Source organism: Oreochromis niloticus, linkage group LG13 (genome assembly GCF_001858045.2).
Source record: "Oreochromis niloticus isolate F11D_XX linkage group LG13, O_niloticus_UMD_NMBU, whole genome shotgun sequence".
Classification (NCBI taxonomy): domain Eukaryota; kingdom Metazoa; phylum Chordata; class Actinopteri; order Cichliformes; family Cichlidae; genus Oreochromis; species Oreochromis niloticus.
Window position 1 is genome coordinate 33,398,470 of NC_031978.2, and position 27,890 is coordinate 33,426,359.

Consider the following 27,890-nt stretch of genomic DNA (forward strand, 5'->3'; position numbering starts at 1 on the left):
GGAGAGCTTTTATAAAAAGAAGAAAGTATTTTTCCAATAATGGTAAATTCTCTCAGTTCAAATATTTGATATGGTTTGTGTCTTCTATTGTAAGGAAAAATATGTGTTTATGAGATTTGCAGACCATTGCATTCTTTAAATTTACTTTTAAAAAAATTGGGTTGTATATGTAATTTGTTAATTCATCACACTAATTTTGAAGGATAGCATGGTGTGTTCAGACTTTTTTGGATTACTTTGTACTTGTATTGTGTTAAAGACTTTTATTACTTTTAACAGCATATTGCTGTTAATGCCTAAATCTATGCAAATATAGACGAAAGGTATGCACCGAAATTGTTAGTGTTCATGGAGAGCAGCTTTTATTTTATGATGGTGCTGAACATGAGCTTATAAAAAGCTAAGTCTTGCTTAGAAATCATAATATTTCACTAAGTTTAGTCTTCTTAGAATCTCACTCTGTACATCCATCTGATTCAGTAACTAACTTTTAATGCTAAGTAAGTGCCAAAAAATACAAGTGAAACATTGCACTCAAAAGAGAATAGCACCATTAATACTCACACAGTGTGGACTGGATTACAGGGAGTGCAGAATTATTAGGCAAATGAGTATTTTGTCCACATCATCCTCTTCATGCATGTTGTCTTACTCCAAGCTGTATAGGCTCGAAAGCCTACTACCAATTAAGCATATTAGGTGATGTGCATCTCTGTAATGAGAAGGGGTGTGGTCTAATGACATCAACACCCTATATCAGGTGTGCATAATTATTAGGCAACTTCCTTTCCTTTGGCAAAATGGGTCAAAAGAAGGACTTGACAGGCTCAGAAAAGTCAAAAATAGTGAGATATCTTGCAGAGGGATGCAGCAGTCTTAAAATTGCAAAGCTTCTGAAGCGTGATCATCGAACAATCAAGCGTTTCATTCAAAATAGTCAACAGGGTCGCAAGAAGCGTGTGGAAAAACCAAAGCGCAAAATAACTGCCCATGAACTGAGAAAAGTCAAGCGTGCAGCTGCCAAGATGCCACTTGCCACCAGTTTGGCCATATTTCAGAGCTGCAACATCACTGGAGTGCCCAAAAGCACAAGGTGTGCAATACTCAGAGACATGGCCAAGGTAAGAAAGGCTGAAAGACGACTACCACTGAACAAGACACACAAGCTGAAACGTCAAGACTGGGCCAAGAAATATCTCAAGACTGATTTTTCTAAGGTTTTATGGACTGATGAAATGAGAGTGAGTCTTGATGGGCCAGATGGATGGGCCTGTGGCTGGATTGGTAAAGGGCAGAGAGCTCCAGTCCGACTCAGACACCAGCAAGGTGGAGGTGGAGTACTGGTTTGGGCTGGTATCATCAAAGATGAGCTTGTGGGGCCTTTTTGGGTTGAGGATGGAGTCAAGCTCAACTCCCAGTCCTACTGCCAGTTTCTGGAAGACACCTTCTTCAAGCAGTGGTACAGGAAGAAGTCTGCATCCTTCAAGAAAAACATGATTTTCATGCAGGACAATGCTCCATCACACGCGTCCAAGTACCCCACAGCGTGGCTGGCAAGAAAGGGTATAAAGGAAGAAAAACTAATGACATGGCCTCCTTGTTCACCTGATCTGAACCCCATTGAGAACCTGTGGTCCATCATCAAATGTGAGATTTACAAGGAGGGAAAACAGTACACCTCTCTGAACAGTGTCTGGGAGGCTGTGGTTGCTGCTGCACGCAATGTTGATGGTGAACAGATCAAAACACTGACAGAATCCATGGATGGCAGGCTTTTGAGTGTCCTTGCAAAGAAAGGTGGCTATATTGGTCGCTGATTTGTTTTTGTTTTGTTTTTGAATGTCAGAAATGTATATTTGTGAATGTGGAGATGTTATATTGGTTTCACTGGTAAAAATAAATAATTGAAATGGGTACATATTTGTTTTTTGTTAAGTTGCCTAATAATTATGCACAGTAATAGTCACCTGCACACACAGATATCCCCCTAAAATAGCTAAAACTAAAAACAAACTAAAAACTACTTCCAAAAACATTCAGCTTTGATATTAATGAGTTTTTTGGGTTCATTGAGAACATGGTTGTTGTTCAATAATAAAATTATTCCTCAAAAATACAACTTGCCTAATAATTCTGCACTCCCTGTACATACATCCCTTCAATTCTATCCTTTGGACCTTTGGATTGAGCCACCTGATTAAAGGATGACGCACTGCCTCCTGAGCTGCTTGGCTTTTGTCACCAGAATGATACTGTTGCTGCACACAATCATGTGTTCCTGATGATGTGAATAAAGTGTTATCTTTGACCCTCTTTTTTTTTTTTGGGTTCCGCAGTGTGTTTTGTCGCAACCCAAGTTTTGGCCCGTGCAAGTGTCAGCACTTTGCCTCAGGACGAAACTGGAAAAAGGAAAATCCCGATGTGTAGAAAGAGCCATGATGCAAACCCAGGTAAATAACTACTCGGTAAGAAGGTCAAGATAAACAGAAAGCAGAGTGTGTGCAAGGGTCTGCCTACCTTAATCAATCCAGCTTATTGTAGAAATGGCCACACATGAGTCGCCCTGTTTGAATAAGATTCAGAGTCTCTTCCAGCACACCTATCGCACCATATGTCAAAATAATGCCAATCACTGCTATAAGTACAAACATTCCACCTCCAGTCCAAGGAGGCAGACAGGGACATAAACTGTCTTGGAATTGGTAAAAACATTGTTGTTGTGACTTATTGTTGTTTGTTTGATAGTTTTTATTGTAACTGCATCTATCAGAAAAATGAATGTCATTCCAAAAGTAGTGTGCTATCAGCTGTCAGGAGATAATAGCTGGTAAGAGTCGTCTGACTCTGAGTCATGATTTTTGATCGACTCAAAATCAGCTGCACATCTGGAATGATGAGTGCTGCTCATCATGGATAATGCAATAAGCTGTCAACAACAGAAATAATTTCCAATCAGCAAAGAGCAGAATTCTGTACCTGCAGTGGGCACACTGCACTGGAACCAAGACTGGAGAATAGAAAACTGCAAACATGGATTAATGAACCCTTATTTCTGATATCAGAAATTGAGGCTCCATGAATTCATGGAGCTAAACTATTTGTGCAGATAGTCCAGGCTGCTGCAGTGATATGTTGAATGTTTTCTTGGCTTTCTTCATACACCTAAATAGTAACAACATGCTATGTTGTTACTATTGGCATGTAGAATTTGGCATGTAGTGTTGTTCTACGTTGTCAAGATAAGGATCATCCATCAGTCTGCCCATCAGTCCACTCTGAGATAATTTCTCTTTGAAAGTAGGCTAACAGGGTCTCTCAGATAAAAATGGTTTTCATTTTTTTTTTTATGGGGGATCCTGGATGAGAGAGAAATGATCTCTCTGGTAGGTTATGGGACTACCCTTAGAGGCTCCTGACTGTTCGGTCTGCCCACAAAACCTACAAAGTGAGGAATCCACAGAGCATCCTTATGAGATGCCTTGACGTCCTCAGCTGGTTTCTATCAGTGCAAAGCGGCAGTAGCTGTACTACCTCCAAATGTGCGAGCTCCTCATCCTGCCTCTAGGGCTGAGCCCAGGGAGCTTATTTTGACATCTTTTATCCACAGCTTCATCCTTTTGGCCACTACGCAGAGGTTAAGAACATAACTGAGAGTTGGAACATAGATCGACCGGTAAATTGAGGGCTTTGTGTTCTAGCTCATGTTTATCTGTACCACAATATCCTCATCACACCAGGTTGTGCGCTTCAACTCCCTTGCTTGGGGCAGCAACTCTTCAACCCAAAATGAGCAATCAATTATTTAACTTAATAAAGTCAGCTTGAAGGCCTGCCATTTTCTAATTTATTAGCAACAACTCTGTGTTTACAAAAACATTCCTCTTTACTTTTGTCTTTTTCACGTGTACCATTGGAGATAAACCAAGTTTTTTTTGTATGGGGGGACATTTAAAACGTTTCTCAATGATTTTAATTTGTTCATCTGATCAGTTTTACCCTTTGGAAAAGATGCCAAGATTCTGCAATGATGGTGGCACAAGGAAACCACAAAAAAGCGTCTGTTTGTTCTTCCTAGCATTTTATTTAACTCAAAATCATAAAAGGAGACCGAACAGCTGTAGACTACAAGAGTTGTGTTCACTATTTGCTCTTTGTCTCCATGAATGTTCCCTCTCATTGCCCATTTCATGCCTAATGACCCTGTAACCCTGTCAGTGGCACAGAATATATACATATATTTGCACTGCTAGCAGTAAAGATACTGGTTACATCTTCAGCTGATGGAAGTAATATTCAGTCATTTTGGGTGATGAACTCTGCTGTTACAGACGCTGCAGCACATTTTCTGGAACAAATTCAGCTGTTGAATTCCAGTTCCTTTCTTTATTGGAGTTTCTTTCTTTTCCAGGCAATAGTAGACCACTTTGAAGACAAGAGTTGTCCTGTGACGGAGCGCCTCAAAGTCTTTTACTGCTGCCAAGCACCACCCAGATGGGTTGTCCAGGTATTAGGTCCTTTTTTTTTTTTTTTTTTTTTTTTTTTTTTTTTTTTTTTCCAAAAAACATTCCGTCTGGTAAACCAAAAGAAAATTAACTAGCACTTTATTCATTTTGACTGTGACAGTCTTTTTTTTTTTTTAATTTATCATAAAAAAAAAACCTTTTCGACAGAGACTAATAATATTACTGCTGACATGAAATGATAATGTCTCAGTTTAGAATACATTTAAAAATTAGCATTATTGTCACATAAGTGCACCTAAAATGAAATACAATAACATTTTTGCTGTTATTTGGTCATAAACCATTTGTCTTGATTGTTCTACTTTAAGAAAAAGCATCTGCTGTCCTTAAACAAGAATCCACTAAACTGCTGAGAGCTACTTTTTAAATACTGTGAATGTCGTTACAGGTCTGACCTCATCCTTTTTCATTCCAGAGCTCATAGCTTGTATACTTAATGTTGTCGTTGTCATACCTTGTCTTGTCCAATTCTAAATTTTGTTTTATGTTTCAAAATAAACTATTAAAGAAAAAGTAGAGATAACCAAAGTTATAATTAAGTTAACTCTTTAAGCATAGATAAATGAATGGCAAATTTGGTTAAAATTAATATTACATTTGGATTGAAATCAAGTTAGCAGTGTCACGCCCGTAACAGGGACAGAACGAAATGACAAAAGGCCTCCAGTTTAGGGTGTAGGGGAAAAGAGCAGCTGTTCCGGGGTAGTGCTTGTCCATGTGCTGCATTCTTCAAGTAGCAGCCTTGTCAAAAGTTATAATCAATAATCCATAACTGCTGTTTGTTCTTGGCTAACAGAACAAAGAGCAATGCAACAATCATTTCAGTTCCCTTTACCGTTCCCATTCTTTTGGCATGCTTGGAACATTTTTGGTCACCAGTAACAAATAGCTTACATCACCTTATGATTCTGGTGGGTGTACTACTAGAACACTGGTACTGGTTACTTCTATTTGTTTGTTACATTACATTAGTTTAGCTCTGTCACAATGTTCAAAGAAAACCCTAAGCACAAGACAGTTCAGCTGTTATTTATAATGAAGATTTCTCTACCACAAAAAGAGGGAAATAAATAACCCCTCAAACCATAAATTAAAAGATGTTGGCAAATCTAATTTTAACACCAAACGCTCACAACTTTAATCTCAAACCACTAGTGTGTAGTAACCTAGTTAACCAGAATATTATTGTTAACAGCTTACATAGAGTAATAAAATAAAAAGATGAAACAGTTAGGGGATGAATTGTCATGCAAGGCCTCTTGAATATATTAGTATGTTTTTGTTTTAAAAAGAAAAAAAGAAAAACCTCCATCATTCTTTGTCTTTAATAACAATTCAAGTGCCATAATTCTCATGGCATAGTTACATTTAACCAAAAAAAATCTCTTTCCAAAGAGCATCTCAAACAAATTTTATTTCAACATGTAATGTAAATTTTATTTCAACAAGTCACTTGGATGAGTGACAAAACGTTTCTCCCACTGAAAACGCTACGTCCAGATGAACAGATCAACTTTTGGAGATTTACTTACCTGGATGATTGAGCATGCATCAAGACATTTCAACATGTAATGATAATGTTCTTAACCTTTGAATGTCAGTAATTTGTTTACATCACATCATCTGTTTACATAATTCAACCAAGGCAGATGTCTGGTCATCAGGCCAGTATTTCCTCTTGGCAGCACATTAAGGCATTAAAATGTAATGTAGACAAATATTTATCATTGTCTGAGACAAATCTCTCCACCTCTCTGGCAGGTCGTCCTTAGCTTATATAGTCCTCATGAGATCTAATAAGTTTGTTGGCTATTGAAAAATGTGATAATATTTGGTTTTGCAGTCAGAGCTCTGCTTCTATTCATCTGCATTTCTAATGGAGGTGCACCTCTCAGCAGCACTCTCCTAATTTAAATTCTGACTCTCTCAAGAACCAACTTTATCACCCTGAAGTTCTTTTCTACTTACTCAGCACATGTGACATAATTGTTATTATACTGGATTGAATTTTAAAAGAAAATCCATTCCTTGCTACTACATTGTTTGTTAAGATTTCCAATTTACTAACGTACACATCTCCTGTACAGTTTTAAAGAGAACATTGACTACTTGTACGGTGCATAACACTGATTAAGGTTTTTGCTTGCTAGAGTAACAAAAGCTGCCCCCTCATCCATATCAAAACTCTGATCTAAACTCTGTCACCTTTAATCCCATTGTAAAGTTATAGCGAGTTACTGGATGTAGAAGCACTTTATGTGTATGGGAATTTTATACTAGATTGATAGTTGACCTCTGGAGTTCACACCCTAAGCACTTTATCTGCCTTGCATCCATGGCCAATTTAGACTCACTAGTTTACTTAACGTTTATGTCATTAGGCTGTGGGAGGATGGAGTTCAGAGGAGGCCAGAGGACTCAGAGGAAACCCACTCAGTCACAGGGAGAACTCCACATCAGAGTGGCCCAGCTAGGCAAATTGGCTACATTTTGATAAATAAATTGCACATGAAAAGGAGAAGATAGCTGTGACATATTTTGATAAAATCTTTGCCTCATCTGTCTTGTTGTGTCTGTGCTGCACCATTAGGCAAATGTTCAGCCAGATCCAGCTGACATTATAGCCAGCAGTATTGTCCCTGGTAAGGTAAATAAAGAGAGGAGGTTGAATAGGCAGTAATAGAAAGATTGAAGTAGGAGGAGTGTTGGGGAAAGGGAGAAATCAGTTTGGGAGGAAACATCACACAGGCAGCTGGTAATAACTGATAAGAGCAATGAAGTTGGAATTGAGTCTGTATTACCGTCTGGGGAGCTTAAAGTGGGTTGAGGAGGAGGATTGCAGCAGGTACTGCAATGCATTTTCTCCTCCGGGGGTGGCTTTCTGCTTTTTCTGTCTCACACTTTGTTTTCATGACAAGCCATTTCATTTTTATGCCTTTAGGGTAAGGCCATTTTTATAGTTTACTTACCGTTGGTTTTGCACATTTCTGGTCAATAACCACACATCAGGTAATGTATATTTTACATTGCTACTAACCAGTTTCTAAAGCATGCCATCAGTTGCTTTCCTATGTTTCACTGATTTCCATTCATTTCACAGTAGTTTAAAAACTTGTGATTTCATACAGTGGTGATAATGGATCTTCACTCATGTCTTATCAGATCACACCGAACAACTAACACAGTTAAATTGAATGTAGATAGTCAGGGGTGGATCTAGAGAAATTTTCTTAGGGTGGCATGAGGGTGGCAAAGAAATCAAATGGGGTGGCAAAATCAAAGCCCTTTTTTTTTTCAAACACATACGCAGGTGGTTACATATGGTTAAAATAATTCAAATGCAGTAAGTATACACATTTTTCATATAAATATAGTCTATAACTTAATTATTGTCTGTAGCCCTCATAATTAAACACTTTAGTTACATACATGTGAGTATTGATGTTATGTACTGTATAGCCTGTATAATAAATAAATATGTAGCCCATTAAGAATAAAATCCAGAAAGCTATACAATGTGGGGGGGTTCATTTACAAACACAAGTCTAACTTAAGTTTCACACTGTTTTTTGTTAGAAAACAATCACATTGTTACAGCTTAAATTACACAAAATGTCAGAAATCTGCACTGTCATGAACAAAAATTTAAACGTAATTTTTCATGATTTGTTGGATTAACCCACTGAGGTCTGAAATACAACCAGCCATTTTTGACCCCTTTTGAGTTTACGTTTGTAATTCACCCTCAAATGGTTTCATTTTATTTTTTTCCCCTTGCCTTGTTTGGTATCATTCTTTTCAGCTCAACTGAATTTAGTTGTTTTTTCACTGACATACTGCATTAGTATTACTGATCTGAAATCACACAAAGAACTTAAAATCCTAGTAATATTTACAGTAAAAAAAACCACAGACATGTTGAGTAAATTTTTATAACTTGAAATGCAAATATAAATTGTACATTTACAACAATCTACAACTATTTATCTAAAAATGCAGCCAATACACTTGCCGTTTTTTTCATTTTGTACAACCATTTAAAAATATTACTAAAACTAAAATGAGAGAACAATCAGGTGTCGCAATAAGATGCCCAACAAATTATGTGTGCCACTAAAAAAAATGTTTTTCCACCAAAAGACAGAGGAGAACAGCACAGGGATAAACCTTCAGGCCTGACAACAGGAGGTGTATCACTCCGCTGGTTTTCTACTTAGTAAGAGTGTTTACATTGCAAATGTGACTTTGTGACATTCATTAGTGCCCTCACTGACACACAAAACAAAACAACGACTGCACAACAGACTAACTACACAAGACAACACAACACACTACCTATACACTCCACGCTAAACGTCACAAATCTCCCACATCTAAAAACTCTCTCTCTCACTTGCTCGCTCTGTCTCGCTGCCGTTAACATCACTCCCAAAACGTTCCCCTCTTCCTAAACAACCAAATCCCCCGTGTTGACGTTTTTTTTGTTTTAATTGGTCGACATGGTACGTTTTTCCACCAATAGGAAAGAGGTGGCTTTTTTTCTTTCTTTAATGTTTTCACGCTGTCCTTAGAAATCGCTTAAACAAACAAAAACAAAAAAAAAACCCCACACACACACAAAAAACATGACAACAGTATTTAGAAAAAAGCATGGCTTATATATATTATCATAACTCTGGATTTACTGGGCTGTAATTAAAATTTAAAAACTTTGAAGTCCGAACTTTCAATATGGGCTGAAATAGAGACCCAGCGTGGCTGGAGCTTGTTGCTATGTCAGCTTAAATCAGTCATGTGATTTGGAGGTGCAGCGTGTCCGTGGACCCCAGAGGGTTAATAACACTCACCTTCCTTCCAATTCCAGAGTGTAACAACCAACCACCTGTGTGAAATCTGAAATTCCCATGGTGTTGTTCAAAATGTGCTCTGGCACAATCATAAGCATCGCTTGCTACTGAAAACAAGAAAAAACCCGGTCCATGCTATGGGCTGAACCTTTTGTTAATGGTCGAGGGGGGTAACACTATGCAGTATACAGTGGCTTGCAAAAGTATTCGGCCCCCTTGAACTTTTCCACATTTTGTCACATTACAGCCACAAAAATGAATCAATTTTATTGGAATTCCACATGAAAGACCAATACAAAGTGGTGTACACGTGAGAAGTGGAACGAAAATCATACATGATTCCAAACATTTTTTACAAATAAATAACTGCAAAGTTGGGTGTGCATAATTATTCAGCCCCCTGAGTCAATACTTTGTAGAACCACCTTTTGATGCAATTACAGCTGCCAGTCTTTTAGGGTATGTCTCTACCAGCTTTGCACATCTAGAGACTGAAATCCTTGCCCATTCTTCTTTGCAAAACAGCTCCAGCTCAGTCAGATTAGATGGACAGCGTTTGTGAACAGCAGTTTTCAGATCTTGCCACAGATTCTCGATTGGATTTAGATCTGGACTTTGACTGGGCAATTCTAGCACATGGATATGTTTTGTTTTAAACCATTCCATTGTTGCCCTTGCTTTATGTTTAGGGTCGTTGTCCTGCTGGAAGGTGAACCTCCGCCCCAGTCTCAAGTCTTTTGCAGACTCCAAGAGGTTTTCTTCCAAGATTGCCCTGTATTTGGCTCCATCCATCTTCCCATCAACTCTGACCAGCTTCCCTGTCCCTGCTGAAGAGAAGCACCCCCAGAGCATGATGCTGCCACCACCATATTTGACAGTGGAGATGGTGTGTTCAGAGTGATGTGCAGTGTTAGTTTTCCGCCACACATAGCGTTTTGCATTTTGGCCAAAAAGTTCCATTTTGGTCTCATCTGACCAGAGTACCTTCTTCCACATGTTTGCTGTACATGGCTTGTGGCAAACTGCAAACGGGACTTCTTATGGTTTTCTGTTAACAGTGGGATTCTTCTTGCCACTCTTCCATAAAGGCCAACTTTGTGCAGTGCACGACTAATAGTTGTCCTATGGACAGATTCCCCCACCTGAGCTGTAGATCTCTGCAGCTCGTCCAGAGTCACCATTGGCCTCTTGGCTGCATTTCTGATCAGCGCTCTCCTTGTTCGGCCTGTGAGTTTAGGTGGACGGCCTTGTCTTGGTAGGTTTACAGTTGTGCCATACTCCTTCCATTTCTGAATGATGGCTTGAACAGTGCTCCGTGGGATGTTCAAGGCTTGGGAAATCTTTTTGTAGCCTAAGCCTGCTTTAAATTTCTCAAGAACTTTATCCCTGACCTGTCTGGTGTGTTCTTTGGACTTCAGATAAGATAAGATAAGATAAGATAAGATGGCCTTTATTAGTCCCACAGGTGGGAAATTTGTTTTGTTACAGCAAAAGTGCAAAGTTATGTAGCAGAAATTAGAAAACACTGGAATGCAATAAAATACAATAAAATAGAATAAAATACTATATACAATAGAATAAAATAGAATAGAATAATATATACAATAGAATAAAATAGAAATACAAATACTATATACAACTGAGTAGGAAAATACAAAAACACAACTTCGTCAGAAGAAGAATTGCACGTATAGCAGTCTTATTGCACATGTGTGGGTTTGTGTGTTTGATCAGCTGCAAAAGTCTTTATTGTAGAGTCTGACAGCAGTGGGGAGGAAAGACCTGCGAAATCTCTCCGTCCCACACCGTGGGTGCCGCAGTCTCCCACTGAAGGAGCTGCTCAGTGCTGTCACAGTCTCATGCATGGGGTGGGAGATGTTGTCCAACAGGGATGACAGCTTAGCCACCATTCTCCTGTCACTCACCACCTCCACTGGGTCCAGAGGGCATCCTAGAACAGAGCTGGCCCTTCGGATCAGCCTGTTCAGTCTCTTCCTGTCCCCAGCAGAGATGCTGCCCCCCAGCAGACCACACCATAAAAGATGGCTGAGGCCACCACAGAGTCATAGAAGGTCTTCAGGAGTGGGCCCTCCACTCCAAACGACCTGAGTCTCCGAAGCAGGTACAGCCTGCTCTGCCCTTTCCTGTAGAGGGCGTCTGAGTTATGAGTCCAGTCCAGTTTGTTGTTCAGATGAACACCAAGGTACCTGTAGCTGTCCACAGCCTCAATGTCCATACCTTGGATGTTCAGTGGTTGCAGTGGAGGATGCTTGTGCCTGCGGAAGTCTACCACCAGCTCCTTGGTTTTACTGGCGTTGATCTGGAGGTAGTTCAGCTGGCACCAGTCCACAAAGTCTTGAGTCAGTCCTCTGTACTCCTTGTCGTCCCCATCAGTGATGAGGCCGACTATTGCAGAGTCATCAGAGAACTTCTGCAGGAAGCACTGGGTGGAGTTGTGGGAGAAGTCTGCAGTGTAGATGGTGAAGTCATGGTGTTGTTGCTCCCAATATTCTCTTAGACAACCTCTGAGGCTGTCACAGAGCAGCTGTATTTGTACTGAGATTAGATTACACACAGGTGCACTCTATTTAGTCATTAGCACTCATCAGGCAATGTCTACGGGCAACTGACTGCACTCAGACCGAAGGGGGCTGAATAATTACGCACACCCCACTTGTCAGTTATTTATTTGTAAAAAATATTTGGAATCGTGTATGATTTTCATTCCACTTCTCACGTGTACACCACTTTGTATTGGTCTTTCACGTGGAATTCCAATAAAATTGATTCATGTTTGTGGCTGTATTGTGACAAAATGTGGAAAAGTTCAAGGGGGCCGAATACTTTTGCAAGCCACTGTATTCCGTTTTAGCATTTATATTCACTGTTGACTGTAACTACGCTCAAAGTATTAATGCTATCCTATTTTAATAAACAACACTGTCATATGCAAAACTGGGGTGGCACTTGGGGTGGCAAGGGATCATTTTAGGGTGGCACTTGCCACCCTTCTAGATCCGCCCCTGTAGATAGTTTATTTTGTTATTTATTTATTTTTACGTGTGTGTGTATGTATGTATGTATATATATATATGTATATATATATATATATATATAGCAGCTGGATAGCGTAGTGGTTAAACTACACGCCTTTGGAGCAGAAGATCGCAAGTTCGATTCCTGCCTGGGGCGTCTGTATCCAGTAAGGGTCCTAAGGCTAGACCCCCTATGCTAAAGTGAGCCTACCGCAGACATGAGCGAGACAGATAAATATGAAGGCATGCCGGCTCGGACGTCGCCCGGATCAACAAGGTCCGCGTCAGGTGTTGAGGAACCAGGGCACCCTGACGACAAGTGGGCTACTGGAACAAGAAGGCATCGGTGGGCAAGAGACGAAAACAGGGCGTTGTTGGAATGCTACTACGCAAGTAACCCTGGCGGAAGGGGTTACATGAATAGGATGAGGGACCTATGGATTCTTCGATACCCAACATCCACAATGACGGCGAAACAACTAGTAGCTCAGTGTTCCAACATTCGAAAGAAGGGACTGCTCTCACAGCTAGAGATTGACGAGGTACAACATAAATGCTACGGCAAGGAGGAGTCAGGACGCCAGGTCAGGGGGGAGATATCATCACCCCCACCCGAGATTGGGTACATAGCCCCAAGTGCGATAGGAGAAGGATCGTTGAGTGCGAGAGGAACTGACCTGAAAGATAGGATCATGGCCAAGCTTGAAACCTGGACCCCCCCTAGCCGGTTACCAAGATTACGTGAAGTACCCTCAGAAGGTCTGCTAGATGATGTTAATGCAGCACTACGGATGATACCTACAACCACGATTACCGACACTAACAAGCTGATCTACACTACGGCAGCAGTGATCAGTGAGATGCTTGGCTACAAGTTGAACAGCCTCCATGGAGAAGGAGGCTAGAGGGCAAGATCAAAGTAGCACGAAGGGAGGTTAGCCAACTAACGGAGTTGCAGAAAGGCGCGACAAAGAAGGTGCATAAGAAATACAGCAAGCTGTCCATACCTGAGGCCTTGGAAACTGCCAAGCAAAGACTCACAGCCTTGGCCAGCCGCTTGAGGAGGTACACCAGAGAGATAGAAGGCAGGAGAATAAACCAGCTGTTCTCCACAGAACCAGCAAAGGTGTACTCTCAGTGGCAAGGGAACAATAACAGAACAGCACCACCAAGGCTGGAGACGGAGCAATACTGGAAGAGCATATGGGAGAAGGACGCAACCCATAACGGCAATGCTCAGTGGCTAGTGGATCTGAGGGCAGACCATAGCGACCTCCCTGAACAGGGTCCAGTAACCATCACAGTGGCAGACATCCAAGAAAGGGTCTCCAGTATGAAGAGTTGGACAGCACCAGGGCCCGACATGGTTCACGCCTACTGGCTGAAGAAGCTGACTGCACTCCACGAGCGTCTGGCAGCACAAATGAACCAGCTGCTAGTTAACGAGAGACACCCGGAATGGCTAACCGAAGGTCGGACGGTCCTGATCCCCAAGGACCCCAAGAAGGGACCGGTCCCATCCAACTACCGACCAATAACCTGCCTCAGTACTACATGGAAGCTCCTGTCAGGCATCATATCGGCTAAGATGAACAGGCACATGGGTCAATACATGAGCGGGGCACAGAAAGGGATTGGCAAGAATACCAGAGGCGCAAAACACCAGCTACTGGTAGACAGAACAGTCAGCCGAGACTGCAAGACCAGACTGACCAACCTGTGCACAGCCTGGATTGATTACAAGAAGGCCTATGACTCAATGCCCCACAGCTGGATACTGGAATGCCTAGAATTGTACAAGATCAACAGGACCCTAAGAGCCTTCATCAGGAACTCAATGGGAATGTGGCACACAACACTAGAGGCCAACTCCAAGCCCATAGCACAAGTCACCATCAAGTGCGGGATCTACCAAGGAGATGCTCTGTCCCCACTGCTGTTCTGCATAGGCCTGAACCCCCTCAGTGAGATCATTAACAAGACTGGCTACCTCCTGTACATGGATGACATCAAGCTGTATGCCAAGAGTGAACGAGACATCGATTCACTGATACACACTACCAGGCTATACAGCAATGACATTGGAATGTCATTCGGGCTGGAGAAGTGTAGTCGGATGGTAACAAAGAGAGGGAAGGTAGTCAGAACTGAGGGGATTGAACTACCAGAAGGCAACATTGCAGACATAGAGGACAGTTACAAGTACCTGGGGATCCCACAGGCGAATGGGAACGATGAAGAGGCCGCTAGGAAAGCTGCAACCACCAAGTACCTGCAGAGGGTCAGGCAAGTCCTGAGGAGTCAGCTGAACGGTAAGAACAAGATCCGGGCCATCAACACCTACGCCCTGCCCGTGATCAGGTACCCTGCTGGGGTAATAGGCTGGCCAAAGGAGGAGATAGAAGCCACTGACATCAAGACAAGAAAGCTCCTTACCATGCATGGAGGGTTTCACCCCAAGTCTAGCACCCTGAGGTTGTACGCTAAGTCCAGGATGAGACAAGAAACATCCACGAATACATCACGAAGATGGCCCCAACTGACAGCGTGCTCAGTGAATACCTCAGGCAGCAGAAACCCAAGAAAGAGGAGGAAGGCGAGGAACCATCATGGAAGGACAGGCCCCTGCACGGTATGTACCACCGGCAGATAGAGGAGGTGGCTGATATCCAGAAATTCTACCAGTGGCTGGACAAAGCTGGACTGAAAGACAGCACAGAGGCACTAATCATGGCAGCACAGGAACAAGCTCTGAGTACAAGATCCATAGAGGCTGGGGTCTATCACACCAGGCAAGACCCCAGGTGCAGGCTGTGTAAAGATGCCCCAGAGACAATCCAGCACATAACAGCAGGGTGCAAGATGCTAGCAGGCAAGGCATACATGGAACGCCATAACCAAGTGGCCGGCATAGTGTACAGGAACATCTGTGCCGAGTATAACCTGGAAGTCCCGAGGTCAAAATGGGAGATGCCCCCAAGGGTGGTGGAGAATGACCGAGCTAAGATCCTGTGGGACTTCCAGATGCAGACGGACAAAATGGTGGTGGCTAACCAACCGGACATAGTGGTGGTAGACAAACAGAAGAAGACGGCTGTAGTGATCGATGTAGCGGTTCCGAATGACAGCAATATCAGGAAGAAGGAACACGAGAAGCTGGAGAAATACCAAGGGCTCAGAGAAGAGCTCGAGAGGATGTGGAGGGTGAAGGTAACGGTGGTCCCCGTGGTAATCGGAGCACTAGGTGCGGTGACTCCCAAGCTAGGCGAGTGGCTCCAGCAGATCCCGGGAACAACATCGGAGATCTCTGTCCAGAAGAGCGCAGTCCTGGGAACAGCTAAGATACTGCGCAGGACCCTCAAGCTCCCAGGCCTCTGGTAGAGGACACAAGCTTGAAGGATAGATCGCCCGCAGAGGCGATTTAAAAAACAAAAGGGAACTTAAAAAAATATATATATATGAATATTACGTTCTAAGCAAATATGTGTTCCAGTGCCCCTAAGACCCTGAATATGCTTTCCAGCATGCGACTATAGAATGTACCTGTTCTAATTCCAAAGGTCAATTCTGCTGCTGGTGACATAATGTTGGACCCAGAGGGAATTAATGAAGTCTTTGTTCATTTCTATTCCAATCTGTAGACTTCAAGCTCTCCTCCTGTATCAGATGAAACTCTCCAAAATATACATTTTCCAAGAATAGATAGAGATCTGACGAAGGGATTAGGGGGAACAATTACTGTAGTAGAGGTTCAAGAAGCCATTAAATCCTTAAACACATGTAAATCGCCGGGCCCTGATGACTACTTGGCAGGATACTATAAAGCCACTTCTGATCTTATTGCACCATTGTTGAAAGATATGCATAATGAAGCCTTTTCAAAATGTCAATTACCCAAGACTTTGTCCGAAGCTAATATTTTTTTAATCTTGAAAAAAGACAAGGATCCCCTGTTGTGCAGCAGTTACAGACCAATTTCTATTTTAAATATTGATTTTAAAATACTTTCTAAAATTCTCACACTTAGGCTACAACGTGTCCTGCCACAAATCATCTCTGATCAGACGGGTTTCATGGCCGGCAGGCACTCACATGACAATTCAGGACGCCTTTTGAGTATTATCCATACATCGTGCAATTCAGTTCCAGAGGTTGTGGTATCTCTCGACGCAGAGAAAGCTTTCTACCGCATCGAGTGGAGCTTCCTCTGAGGTGATGGATAGGTTTGGCTTGGGGTTTGACTTTATTCTCTGGGTTAATTTACTATATTCCTTGCCATCCACCTGTTTTCGTACTATAAACAATTTGTCTTCGCCCTTTCCACTTGAGAAGGGCACCAGGCCTCAACTCCCTGGCTAGAGCTCTTCCCCACTTAATAGTAGCCTTTACATGGATAGAAACCGGAGATATCTGGGAATTTTTATTTCCTCTTCTATACCTAAAATGATAAGGGAGAATTTTCTATCCCTACTAGACAACATTGGGAAAGATTGTGACTGTTGGACTTCACTACCATTGTCAGTGGTAGGAAGAGTTAATCTGATAAAGATGAATGTCCTCCCCAAATTCTTGTATCTTTTTCAACATGTCCCAATTATTCTTACTAAAGCATTCTTTGACAAGTTAGAAACGATTCTGTCACATATGGGGAGGGAGACAAGCTAGAGTTCACAAGTCTATTCTTCAGTCCTCTATAAACTGACAGTGGTCTTGGTCTGCCCAATTTTAGACACTACTAGTGGGCAGCTAACATACAAAAACTCTTACATTGGGTTCACAATGACCCCCCCTGTACCGGTCTGGGTACAAATGGAAACTGCTCCTAGCTGTTACTCATTATCATCAATACACTCAGCTCACCACTCCCCTTCTCTCCAACCCTTCTTGGGGAGAATCCAATAGCTAAGGAAACGGTAACTATTTGGTGACAGTTCAGAAAATAATTTGGGCTACTTGGGCCGTCTTTGCTAATACCTTTACTGAAAAATTGCAATTTTGTACCTTCAAACACTGATGCAGCCTTTAAAAGTTGGAAAGATAAAGGACTTAGGACTGTTAAGGACTTGTACAGTCATGACACCTTTCTATCCTTTGCTGACCTATCGTCTAAATACGACCTGCCTAATTCCAATTTTTTTCGTTATCTTCAGGCTAGAGATTTTGTAAAAACGCAGTTTCCTCACTTTCCCAATCAGCCTCCAGAAACAAATTTGGATATCATCCTGCAGATGAACCCCCATCAAAACAGACTTATATCAGCCTTGTATAAAATACTAGATACATTGGTTCCCAATTCCATTTCTCCTACTAAGCTGAGATGGGAGGAAGAGCTACAGACAACCCTACCAGAACAGCAGTGGGATTCTGCTTTGAAATTGATTCACTTGTCCTCAATTTGTGCCCGTCATGCTTTGATTCAGTGCAAGATGTTTTATAAAGTACATTATACAAATGCAAAATTATCTAAAATCTATCCAACCATTAGTGATGCCTGTAACAGATGTGGACTATCACCTGCCAACCATGTCCACATGTTTTGGTCTTGTTCAAAACTGGGTGCATTTTGGAGGGACATATTCGACAAACTTAGTCAAGCATATGGCCAGACTGTCCCTCCTAACCCATCCTCCGCAATTTTTGGCATTCCCCCCAACTTAAACTTATCTGGCCCCCTCAAACAGGCCCTAGCCTTTACCACTTTATTAGCTCGGAGGCTTATTCTGTTGAAGTGGAAGCTTCCCCACCCCCCAACTCCTGACCATTGGGTGAGGGAAGTACTCTTTAATTTAAAGTTAGAAAAACTTAGATTCTCTCTAAAAGGTTCTATTAGGAAATTTAACAAAACCTGGAAATCATTTCTCTTACTGGTTGACACCATTACTTTACTTCCTGAGACTGAAGTGAACTAAGTGAGGTTACATTATAAAGTTGTTTTGTTTTTTTTTATGTTTTTTTTTTTTCCTTTTGTTTTGTTTTGGTTTTTTGTTATGATTGTTATATGTATGTGATAGGTTTGTAGCTTGAACCTATTCGCTGGAACGTTGAAGGCAATGTGATTACACAGCAAGCAAGACACGAGTAGGCAACATTCTTAATGTTTCACGTGCACGGGAGAGAACTGGACAGGCGCCGTTCCTTCGCTTGACCCCAGTTGCTCTCGTCCGCTCTCCCGTAACACTGCTCTTTTATTGTGGTTACATGAATATGCATAGGTTCATTAACATATGACCTCTTATATAGGTATACATGTGAACAAAGAATACCTTGTGTGTGTGTGTGTGTGTGTGTGTGTGTGTGTGTGTGTGTGTGTATCTGTGTGTGGGGGTCAAACTGTGACCCCAGGAAGACTCCCCAGAGCCGTCCATCTAAACAAAAGGCACTTAGACTAAATCAGACATAGATACGTTTATAAAACAATAAGACAAGGTACGACCTCTCCCATGCTCCTAAAATGTGGGTGTGAAAGTCAGAGAGCTCTGGAATGCGCACAAAGCTTGCAGACTATTAAGGATCAAACCTCTACCAATCTACACCTAATTATAAAACTCTAAGAATATATAAGTAGATATTTCTAAGCATAAATGACAATCACAATACAAATCTAACAGTATGGGTCTTGAGATATTTTTTATGTGCGGAGACTGGATCTTTGCGGTGTCTTGTCCAGTGTGGAACTGGAAGGGGGAGAATTCGGGATGGGGGGTTGGAGGGTATAATGGACATACAATTGTTCTGAAATGAAAGTCGACTTTGCTGTTGCTAACTTTGTATGTCATGGTTGAAATCAGTAAAACAAAGTTGGAAATAAAATGTACCTGTTCTGTCACTCTATTAGCATTGTCATAGTAAGCACCTTAGCATGCCAGCAGCCTCAACATGGTTCTGACGTCTTCGCTTTATTCTCTCCTTGTGTACAGAAACAGCTGGCCAGCCTGCTGATGGATCTCGGCTGCATCAGTTCAGCTGTACTCATTTATGAAAGGCTGGAGCTCTGGGAAGATGCAATTATCTGCTACGAGAGACTCGGCCAACATGGAAAGGTACACACTGATCTTAACATTCCTAAGCTTAACTGATCTCAGAACCTCAAAATATTAAAACACAAATCTGTGGGTAAATGAAGTCGTTTTATTGTTCATACTTTTTATTACAATTTTTCTTATTCCCCAAATCCTTCACTTAATCTAGACAACATTTATAAGTTGTATTTTTAGAAAGCAGATTTTCCAGCAGCTTGCTTTTTAGACGATTTTGAATAATCAAAATCATCTAAAAGCGATAGTGCTTAATTTAACATTATTTAACTATTTTTTGAGTTGATATGAATTTGTTTTAATACTTGATGGTTTCTTTTTTCCACAGAAGTAGTGTAACACTTACTGTATGTAGGCAAGAGTAATGTAAAATCAAATTAAATGTTCCATTTTCTCTTACACAGACCCTAGTTACTTTGGTAGAAATCATAAATGACACATCACAACCCCCACACTCACTCAATCTGTTTTTTCCTTTTATCTGGGATTTTGTCAGATTAAATCATCTTTATTGAATTCTAGATTATCTTATCTCATGTAATAGAGAAACCTTTTCATATCTAGGAAAAACATTAAAGATTTCCCATGATATTTGAAGAATTTCCTGGCTATGGGATAGATACAATATTTGTTATCTTATCGAGTTAGAAAAAGATTTTAATCCTATAATAGGACTGGAAAACTTTTGTCCATTCCAAGCTGTGGTTAACTCTCTGCAGATCTCTGTTCACAGGAGCACAGATGGTGTAATTTACATGTCAGTTGTAGATTTCAAACTAGAGCTGGGCGATATAAGATTTTTTCATATCACGATATGTTTTTTTCATTTCAGGCAATAACGATATATATCACGATATAAGCCAAATAACTATATTTGTAAGATTTAAATGTGCCGTTGCTCACAAGTAAAATGTGAAATAATTAGCAGCTTGTTTTAATTAAAATATTTATTTCCCATAATAAGTTCAACAGGGCAGATGTACTTAAGGAACATGAGACTTCAGTTTCAGATAAATAAAGGCAAATATTGCAAACTACACAAAAGGCAGCCGCTAAAGCATTTAAGTTTCAAAATAGAACAAACAAAACAGACTAAATTGTCAATTCCAATTAGAAACAAAATATTAATTCTAAAAATAAATCTTAGGTCGTTTTACAGAAGAACAGACAAAATTGACTAACTTTTGTCAATATCAAATAAACTGAGAACTAAAAGGAAATTCTCAATCTCTCCTTGTTGTATAGCTTAGCTTTTCAAACAGTGACTTTAGTCTGACAAAAGCCGAATGACGAATTAGCGCTTTCAGTCAGAGATTGAGCATGCACCGCTTTATTGTATTTCCAGACTTGCTTTCGGCACAATTTACAGTGCGCGCTACTCTGTTTTTTGTCAGACTTGAAATAGCCGAAATACCTTCACACTACGGAACTTCTGTGGCCCTTCCGTTCGACAAGCTCTCCGGCATTGGAACCATCATTGGTTTTTTTCTTCGGTAACCTTCGCTCACGCTCTCGGTTGATTTTTCTCTAGTCGGCAAACTCATTTCCTTCATTACCCGGGCGGCCCGGCTGCAAAAACAAATACACATGTGCGCCTTGGCGCTTGTGCTGTACGTAACAAGTCACGTGACGTGACGCTGCGGCTGTGATTGGTTCGGCTCCGCGCTACTTAATTTGGATTGGCTGTTCTTTTTTTTTTTTTTTAAGAGGACAAGAGAGACGAGGCCTATCGCAATAGTTAAATTTTTCTATCGAGAAAAAGTTATTTCGCAATACATATCGTTATTGTTTTATCGCCCAGCTCTATTTCAAACTAAATGATCTGATGCTCATTTGGCACATCTGTATTTTAAATTGGTTGTCAAGGCCAAATTAGAGGTTGTCAGTGATTAGTGATGAAGTGATGGGAAAAAAAAAGTCAAAAATCAGGATAACTGCACTTCCACTCATCTTTCCCTTGGTCATTATTTAAAATTGCAATGACTTTTTGTTCATAGTTTCAACACAGAAGACATGTCCTCAATTACTTCACTTCAGCATATAAGAATAACAGAAATATTGATATCTTACAGTGAAAAAGGTATTAATGGATTCTGATTAATCTGAAGAACTGGATTTTATGTATCTTTGTCTTAATTTTGTTTTACTGATAACTTTGTCATAATGCTTCAGGAATGTAAACAGGAAGTTTAATGTTGAATTTCACTACAACATGAGCCTAATTTGTTAGCTTGTTTACCTTTTGTTAGAACTCCCTTGGATTAGCCATCAGGATTACAGACTTCCCAAAAAATGTTCTTCTCATAGCATGATGCAAGGATTAGGGTACTTATCAACAACAAATGACCAAGACGTTCACTTCACTTCAATACCATTTTATTTAAATAGCACCAAATCACAACAACAGTTGCCTCAAGGTGCTTTACATTGTAAGGTAAAAGCCCTAAAAGCTTCCAGGGTTAATCTCAGGGGGATTGGTTTAACCTTCCAGATCTAAGAAACATTTAGAATGGAGAAAGCTGCTAATTGGTCAGGTATGCAAAAACAAGGTCCAGGCTTTCTGGTTTGCTGTAGCAGAGGACAACAGTCACAGGAAATTAAAGACTGTTATTAAGACGACATTTTGAAAATTTAAGACAGTATTTCCCAGTTTCTGTCTGTCATAGACACAAATCCTAAAATGTTCTTCTTAATTAAGACGCGGCTCAGTTGGGTAGTAAGGGTATTTAATTTATCTTAATTTGTACTGCAGCTGCAAATGCTGACCATGCTGATGACTAACTTTGTATTGTTTTTAAAGTAAAGGGGTACTGTCCCCAGTAGGCTCTGGATCTGTCAGAGATCTCCACTTGTACATAGCCACAAACCACAAAGGGAGTCGCCCAGGAAAAGCTCTGATGCCTGAACATCACCATGTGGCTCCTATCCAAGTCCTAGTACTTCATGTTCTTTTAAGGAGGGCGCATTCTCCACCCTCCAGAAAAACAAAGAGATTGTTATATTCATAAAAGCATTATCAGTCTGGCAGTATAACCATGTCATAGGCCAGCACTCACCAAGGACATTCTTACCTGCCTGTCAAGAATACAACACAACTCTTGCTGTGATCGTGCCATGAAAACTGATCTCGGCATTTAGATTTAAGTTTGAGTTTAACCTCAAAGACATCCAGTGATGACCGTGTTTAGAAATAATTCAGTCATTCAATCAGTCATAACATTACAAGTTTTGATCACTATTGTATCAGATAGTTTTCACTCTGATGATTTTAGTCAGCCATGCAAAAGTGTGGACAGAGAACCAGTACAACTACAGAGACGGTTAAAAGCAGATGTCAGTACGTATGCTGCCTCCAGCTGTGTGTACATAACTAATACTCCACTTATATGCAATTGAGAGGCAAATGCTGTATTCTCCATATTCATTTAGACTTTTCATAAAGCAAAAACGTAGAAAGATGAAATTAAATTCCTACTGGGTCTAGGTAACAGATCGAACACTAGATTGCACCGATTTTGTGTTTAACATACCCGGTACTCAAATCCAACTCTGTTATGAAATGCAGATGTGCATAAATGTTGTGTGTGGATGTTGAGCACTGACCTGAACATTTAACTTATCTGTTTGTGAAGATCTCTCAGCAGGACTCTAACAGCCTGTCAGCTCTCTGTTTGTCAGTTACAGGATCTATTGTGTCTGATTTGATTAGCCAGGTTGCTTTTTGCTAATAAAAAAGTGCAGTGCCCTTCTCTTGTCTTAAACCATGTGCTGTGGTAATTCCAGCCAATAGTCCGTGTTATGTACTCACTGGGGTCCAAAATAACAAGGCCGATCCATTTGTCTGGAGTGGTTTGGATTCTGTCCAACACTGCTTCTCCGTTATCCCCTACACTCCCTTTTTGCTCTGTCATAATGATATTGTTTCATGACGTAATGTAATGTTGGACATGAATAATGAAAGAGACTGCCGTGTTCAGCATGGCTCACAGCTTGTCTGTATTTTATCTAAATGTTTGCATTGCATTTTCCCTGCTGCAGTGGGCTGAACACTTGGATGATGTTTAGTGGTTACATTACGTCTTCCTTGCTGTTAAAATGTCACTTTGTTTTGGTCTTTGTGTTTTTTTTTTCTTACTACCAAGCATGTGGAAACCATCCCATTGGTTTCTAAACTCCACATTTTTCCTAAATGTTACCAGATAAAACCGTATTTCAGCCACTGACATGTTGTTTTTTCCGAGCCTAAAATGACCATATTTGGAAAAGAGGGTTAAGTGATATGCTCTTAACTAATGCCTGTATTCTGCAGTCTGCAGGGAGATACCTGCTAATTATGCCAACTAATAAAAAAGTAGAAATCCACTCACCAGAGATTAGGCACAGATGTCAAGAATTGAAAATTTATTTATGATATATTTCCATTAGGGCTGGGCAATATGGCCTAAAATCCATATCACGGTATAATTTGAAGCATGTGCGGTAACGATATATATCGCGATATATTCTTTTCTTCTGTATAATGTATTTTACACACTATAAGGCGCACTTAAAATCCTTTAATTTTCTCAAAAATCGACAGTGTGCCTTATGTATGAATTCTGGTTGTGTTTACTGACCTTGAACCGATTTTATGTGGTACACGGCGCTCAAAAATCTGTCAAAAATGTTTTAGTACAACTTTGGCAAACTAGGAAGCTGCACCGCTTGATGGATTGTCGGAGCATTACGGCTGCTGTAGTCAGGAGCCTTGCGGAGCAATCTGGGTCCTAAACTCCGTCCGGTTCAGGTCCCAAAGTCACACGATCACTGCGGCATCACTGAGAGTTAAAAACTGTCTAAATTCTTTCATCTTTAATAAAATGATCAGCGTTGCTGCTTTACCAGGTGTAACAAATAAGTTTAACATCCAGGCATCCATGAAAATAGAATTTATTACATTTAACAGAGTTAGAAGTTAGCAGGAAGTTAGCGGAAGTTAGCTCGCTAGTTTCGCTAGTTACCTAAATATGATATAGCATGTTCTGACTGAGAGATTTCTGAAAAAATTCAAACGTACAGCTCTGCTATCACTTCCAACATAAATGAAGACAGAAAACTAAACAGCAGTAGCGTTTGTAGGGTTACTGAAGTTGGGCTAGCTGGTATATAATGATGTGCTACGTGATCGCTAGCAAAACAGCTACGTTAGCATAACATTAGCGCAGTGAAGTTGAAGGATGGCCGCTAACTTTTTTCCACTCGATAAAAGTTAACGTGAGGGTTTCTGGTGGTTAGGGACAAATGCAATTGTGTGACAGGATGCTGTAAACGGACCACACTTTAGTCAGGAGAACAACTGAGATAATCCATCCACAATACAAGGTTAGTCATTAATATACTGCAACAAAATGGGAATAGAGCAGTTGTTAGGGAATTCAGCATTAATGGATCAATGGTAGGGAAGTGGAGGAAGCGCAGTTTTTGGCTTTCCCCATATTCCAAAAGTGCTTAGTCTCTTTGCTAATACTGTCGCCCGGCATAATTTGCAGATGATGTTGTTTGCAGCCGCTGCGATGCTTGTCACTACCCGATCCGTACCGGAAACCCGATCAGTACCCCGCATGCGCGAAAGGTGTCTACTTCCGGTCGAAGCGTTTTACGATAGTTACGGGTCAGAGTATCTGTTGAGATGTTAAGAATAAGTATCTCTTAAAATGTTTGCAATAATGAAGCATTTTAATATAATGTAGACAAAAACGAAAAATAAAAAGATCGTTACGGATCAGGACTCCCCGATCCTTACTGCGCATGTGCAAAGTCGGACCGTACAAATCGGGTCTACCCGATCCGTACCGCGCATGTGCAGGGGTTTTCTTCTTCTGTTCGTTTAATGGCAGTTTACTCCCCAGTGTAAGAGGATACTGCCACCTGCTGACCGAGCGAATGAACCCTATTGTAAACTGAATTAGCGTCATTACAAACGTGTGTTAAATTTGATTTAGTGATAGTCGAGTGTGTTTATGCTTGTCTGTGTGGAGAGGATTGATTGGAATAGTGATGATGATGTCCGCTATCACTATCAGTTGTCAGTAAACACTTCATCTGTCTGATTAATCTTCACGTGACATGTTACAAAGTCTGTATTACTAACTCTGTAATTAGGCGGCATTCTTCTTATTTTACGGCGCTGTTGTTCAATCGGGGAAAGCTCTCTGTTGAGGAGAAAAGCATGAATTTGTTTATATACGGATTATCCATTGTTTAAATGTCCCGGTAGTCGAAAAGGACGCAGAGCTGTTGAGAAATGCTAGGAGCTAACCGTATCATTCAAATATATTGAATGTCGCAATGTTGGTAAAGAGAGGAAGTGACGTAAGTTTTGCGCATGCGGGGTACGGATCGGGTAGTGACAATGCTTTTGACCAAAACAGGCGCAGCTTGATGACACCATCAACATGCGCTATCGCAGTAGAGTGGTATAGTCAAAATTTCTACCGTTGGCCAAATTTATATCGTTTCTACAGTTTATACCGCCCACCCCTAATTTCCATTAAATTGCTTTAAAAACACCAACAGCAAAAACGGGTTCAAAAGATCTATATTAAAAAAATCTAAAAATGTAGCTTATTGAAAAGTTTCTCATACATAAACTGCATACAAACAACTGTCTACTTTGCCTGAAATCTTTAACCAGCAAACTCTTGGCTGTGACGGGAAACCCCCACTCAGTGCAGCCACAGTCAGCCAGTGAAATTTGCCCCTTACAGATGCTGGCGACTTTTCCATCATTACCCTGTGGTGATTAAACCTGCTGAACTGTCATCAACTGTCATTTTTTTGTAATTATAGTGGAGTTTAATCATTTCTAAATGTGTTACAAGTGACTGTTTGCATTGTTTCTAAACTACAACCATTGGCAAAAAGGACAGTTTAACATCTTGATACAGAATAAAGATGATTGATACATTTTTTTTTTAAATGTATATATTTTTGCACCTTGCACCTAGAAGTTTTGAAATTTTAGGAAACCAAAGAAAGGTAAAATGTTGATGTTGTGGCATACTGCGTCACATATTCACCCTGTATTTATTGACACACAGTTTGTTTGTTGACAGCACAAGGCTTTGATAGTTTCTCGTTCCATAACATTTGTATAACTGAGACTTTAGTCTGGATGTCTTGGTACTGATGTTTCACAATTTGAACTTCTCTCCTCTATAGATCCCAGTAGGTCCCAGTCTTTTTAACAACATTTGTTTTCATAGAAAAGCAGTTAGCACAGGAATAGCAATTACCCATGGTATACTGCATTTCGCAGTGTCCAGCTGTTTTCCTTGTTCAGCTGCGATCCTTCAAGTCCACGTGATTTATCTGCACTTCTGGGGGTACTTTTCGGAATAAATTTGGCCAACCTTAAAACTACAATGACCTGAAGTTATCCTCATAATGTTTTGTGCACTGTTGAATTTTCTCAGAAAACAGTATGACTACAGTCATTCTCAGCCTCACACATTAATATGTAATATGCAAATACTAAATTAATCTGAGACTCACCCGCTCGAGTCTGGGAGCGACATTTAACTTCAGACAGATCAGATGAATTTGTTCTCCATGTTTGAGTTATAGTTTAGATTAAAATTCAAAGTAATGGTCTTAATAGGTGTGTGTGTGTCTGTGTTACCGTATTATCTTTAATTAGGGAATGTTGCATGGGGTACAACCTGCTCAGCATTGTGTAGTTTAGATAAGGATGATGGGGTTTCTCATTCCTAATCGGGCTGGGTTGTTGGCCCAGCATCAGCCCCATGACAACAAAGGAATGCAGTGAACCTAAAGCTCTGTCAAACCTTAGAGGCCCTCGGTTCCCTAGCAGTGGTTAGATTGGCACTCTTCACAACCTAAATCAAGACAGAGGGATTTGGAAAGAGAAAACAATCTCATTATTCCACCCTCACAATTGCATGAGCTGCAATCCAAAACATGTAGTGGCAAGGCGTAGTGCACCGAGTGCAAATGTCCACAGGTAATTTGACAGCTACTATACTTGTAAAATAATCCCTATGTTAATTTTGTTTTTCTGTCAGACTTCATTCCTAGATCTCAGCCTGTGTTTTGATACTTTCTTTTGTTTTGGTTTGGGATTTTTTGCATCTCATAGTGCTAAACTATGTCCTGCCTATGAGTAGATGGGTAGGATAAAGTTTTCATTTCTCCTGAAAAATGTTTTCAAAATATCAGACACCAAGAGGTGAAGAGGAGATCTTTTAATAGAGCTCTTACAAGTCATTAAAAAGTCTTAGAAAGTGTGAAATGACAATTTTTCAAAAGGTCCTCAGAATATCTGAAATTTGCTATAAATTTGTGGTAGGTGTTAAATTTGCAGCATAAAGAAATAGTAAAAGTTTTACTAATTGTTGCAGTTTCACGTCACTTGGTTATTATTCTGCTCCCGTACTTAACTAGGCAGGTAGA

At 40.6% G+C, this 27,890-nt stretch overlaps 1 protein-coding gene across 3 annotated transcripts in view; it reads left to right on the top strand.

Annotated features, from left to right (window-relative positions):
- The window catches only part of ttc27 (tetratricopeptide repeat domain 27), a 728,099-nt gene that overhangs the window by 671,635 nt on the left and 28,574 nt on the right, over window positions 1–27,890 (top strand). The window contains exons 10-12 of one of the 3 annotated variants that reach the window (XM_025897216.1): window positions 2,337–2,450; window positions 4,409–4,504; window positions 19,323–19,445. In XM_025897216.1, coding sequence (XP_025753001.1) covers window positions 2,337–2,450; window positions 4,409–4,504; window positions 19,323–19,445 — 333 coding nt within the window. The remainder of the gene's footprint in view (window positions 1–2,336; window positions 2,451–4,408; window positions 4,505–19,322; window positions 19,446–27,890) is intronic. The other 2 variants (XM_025897217.1, XM_025897218.1) reach the window with 2 other exon arrangements.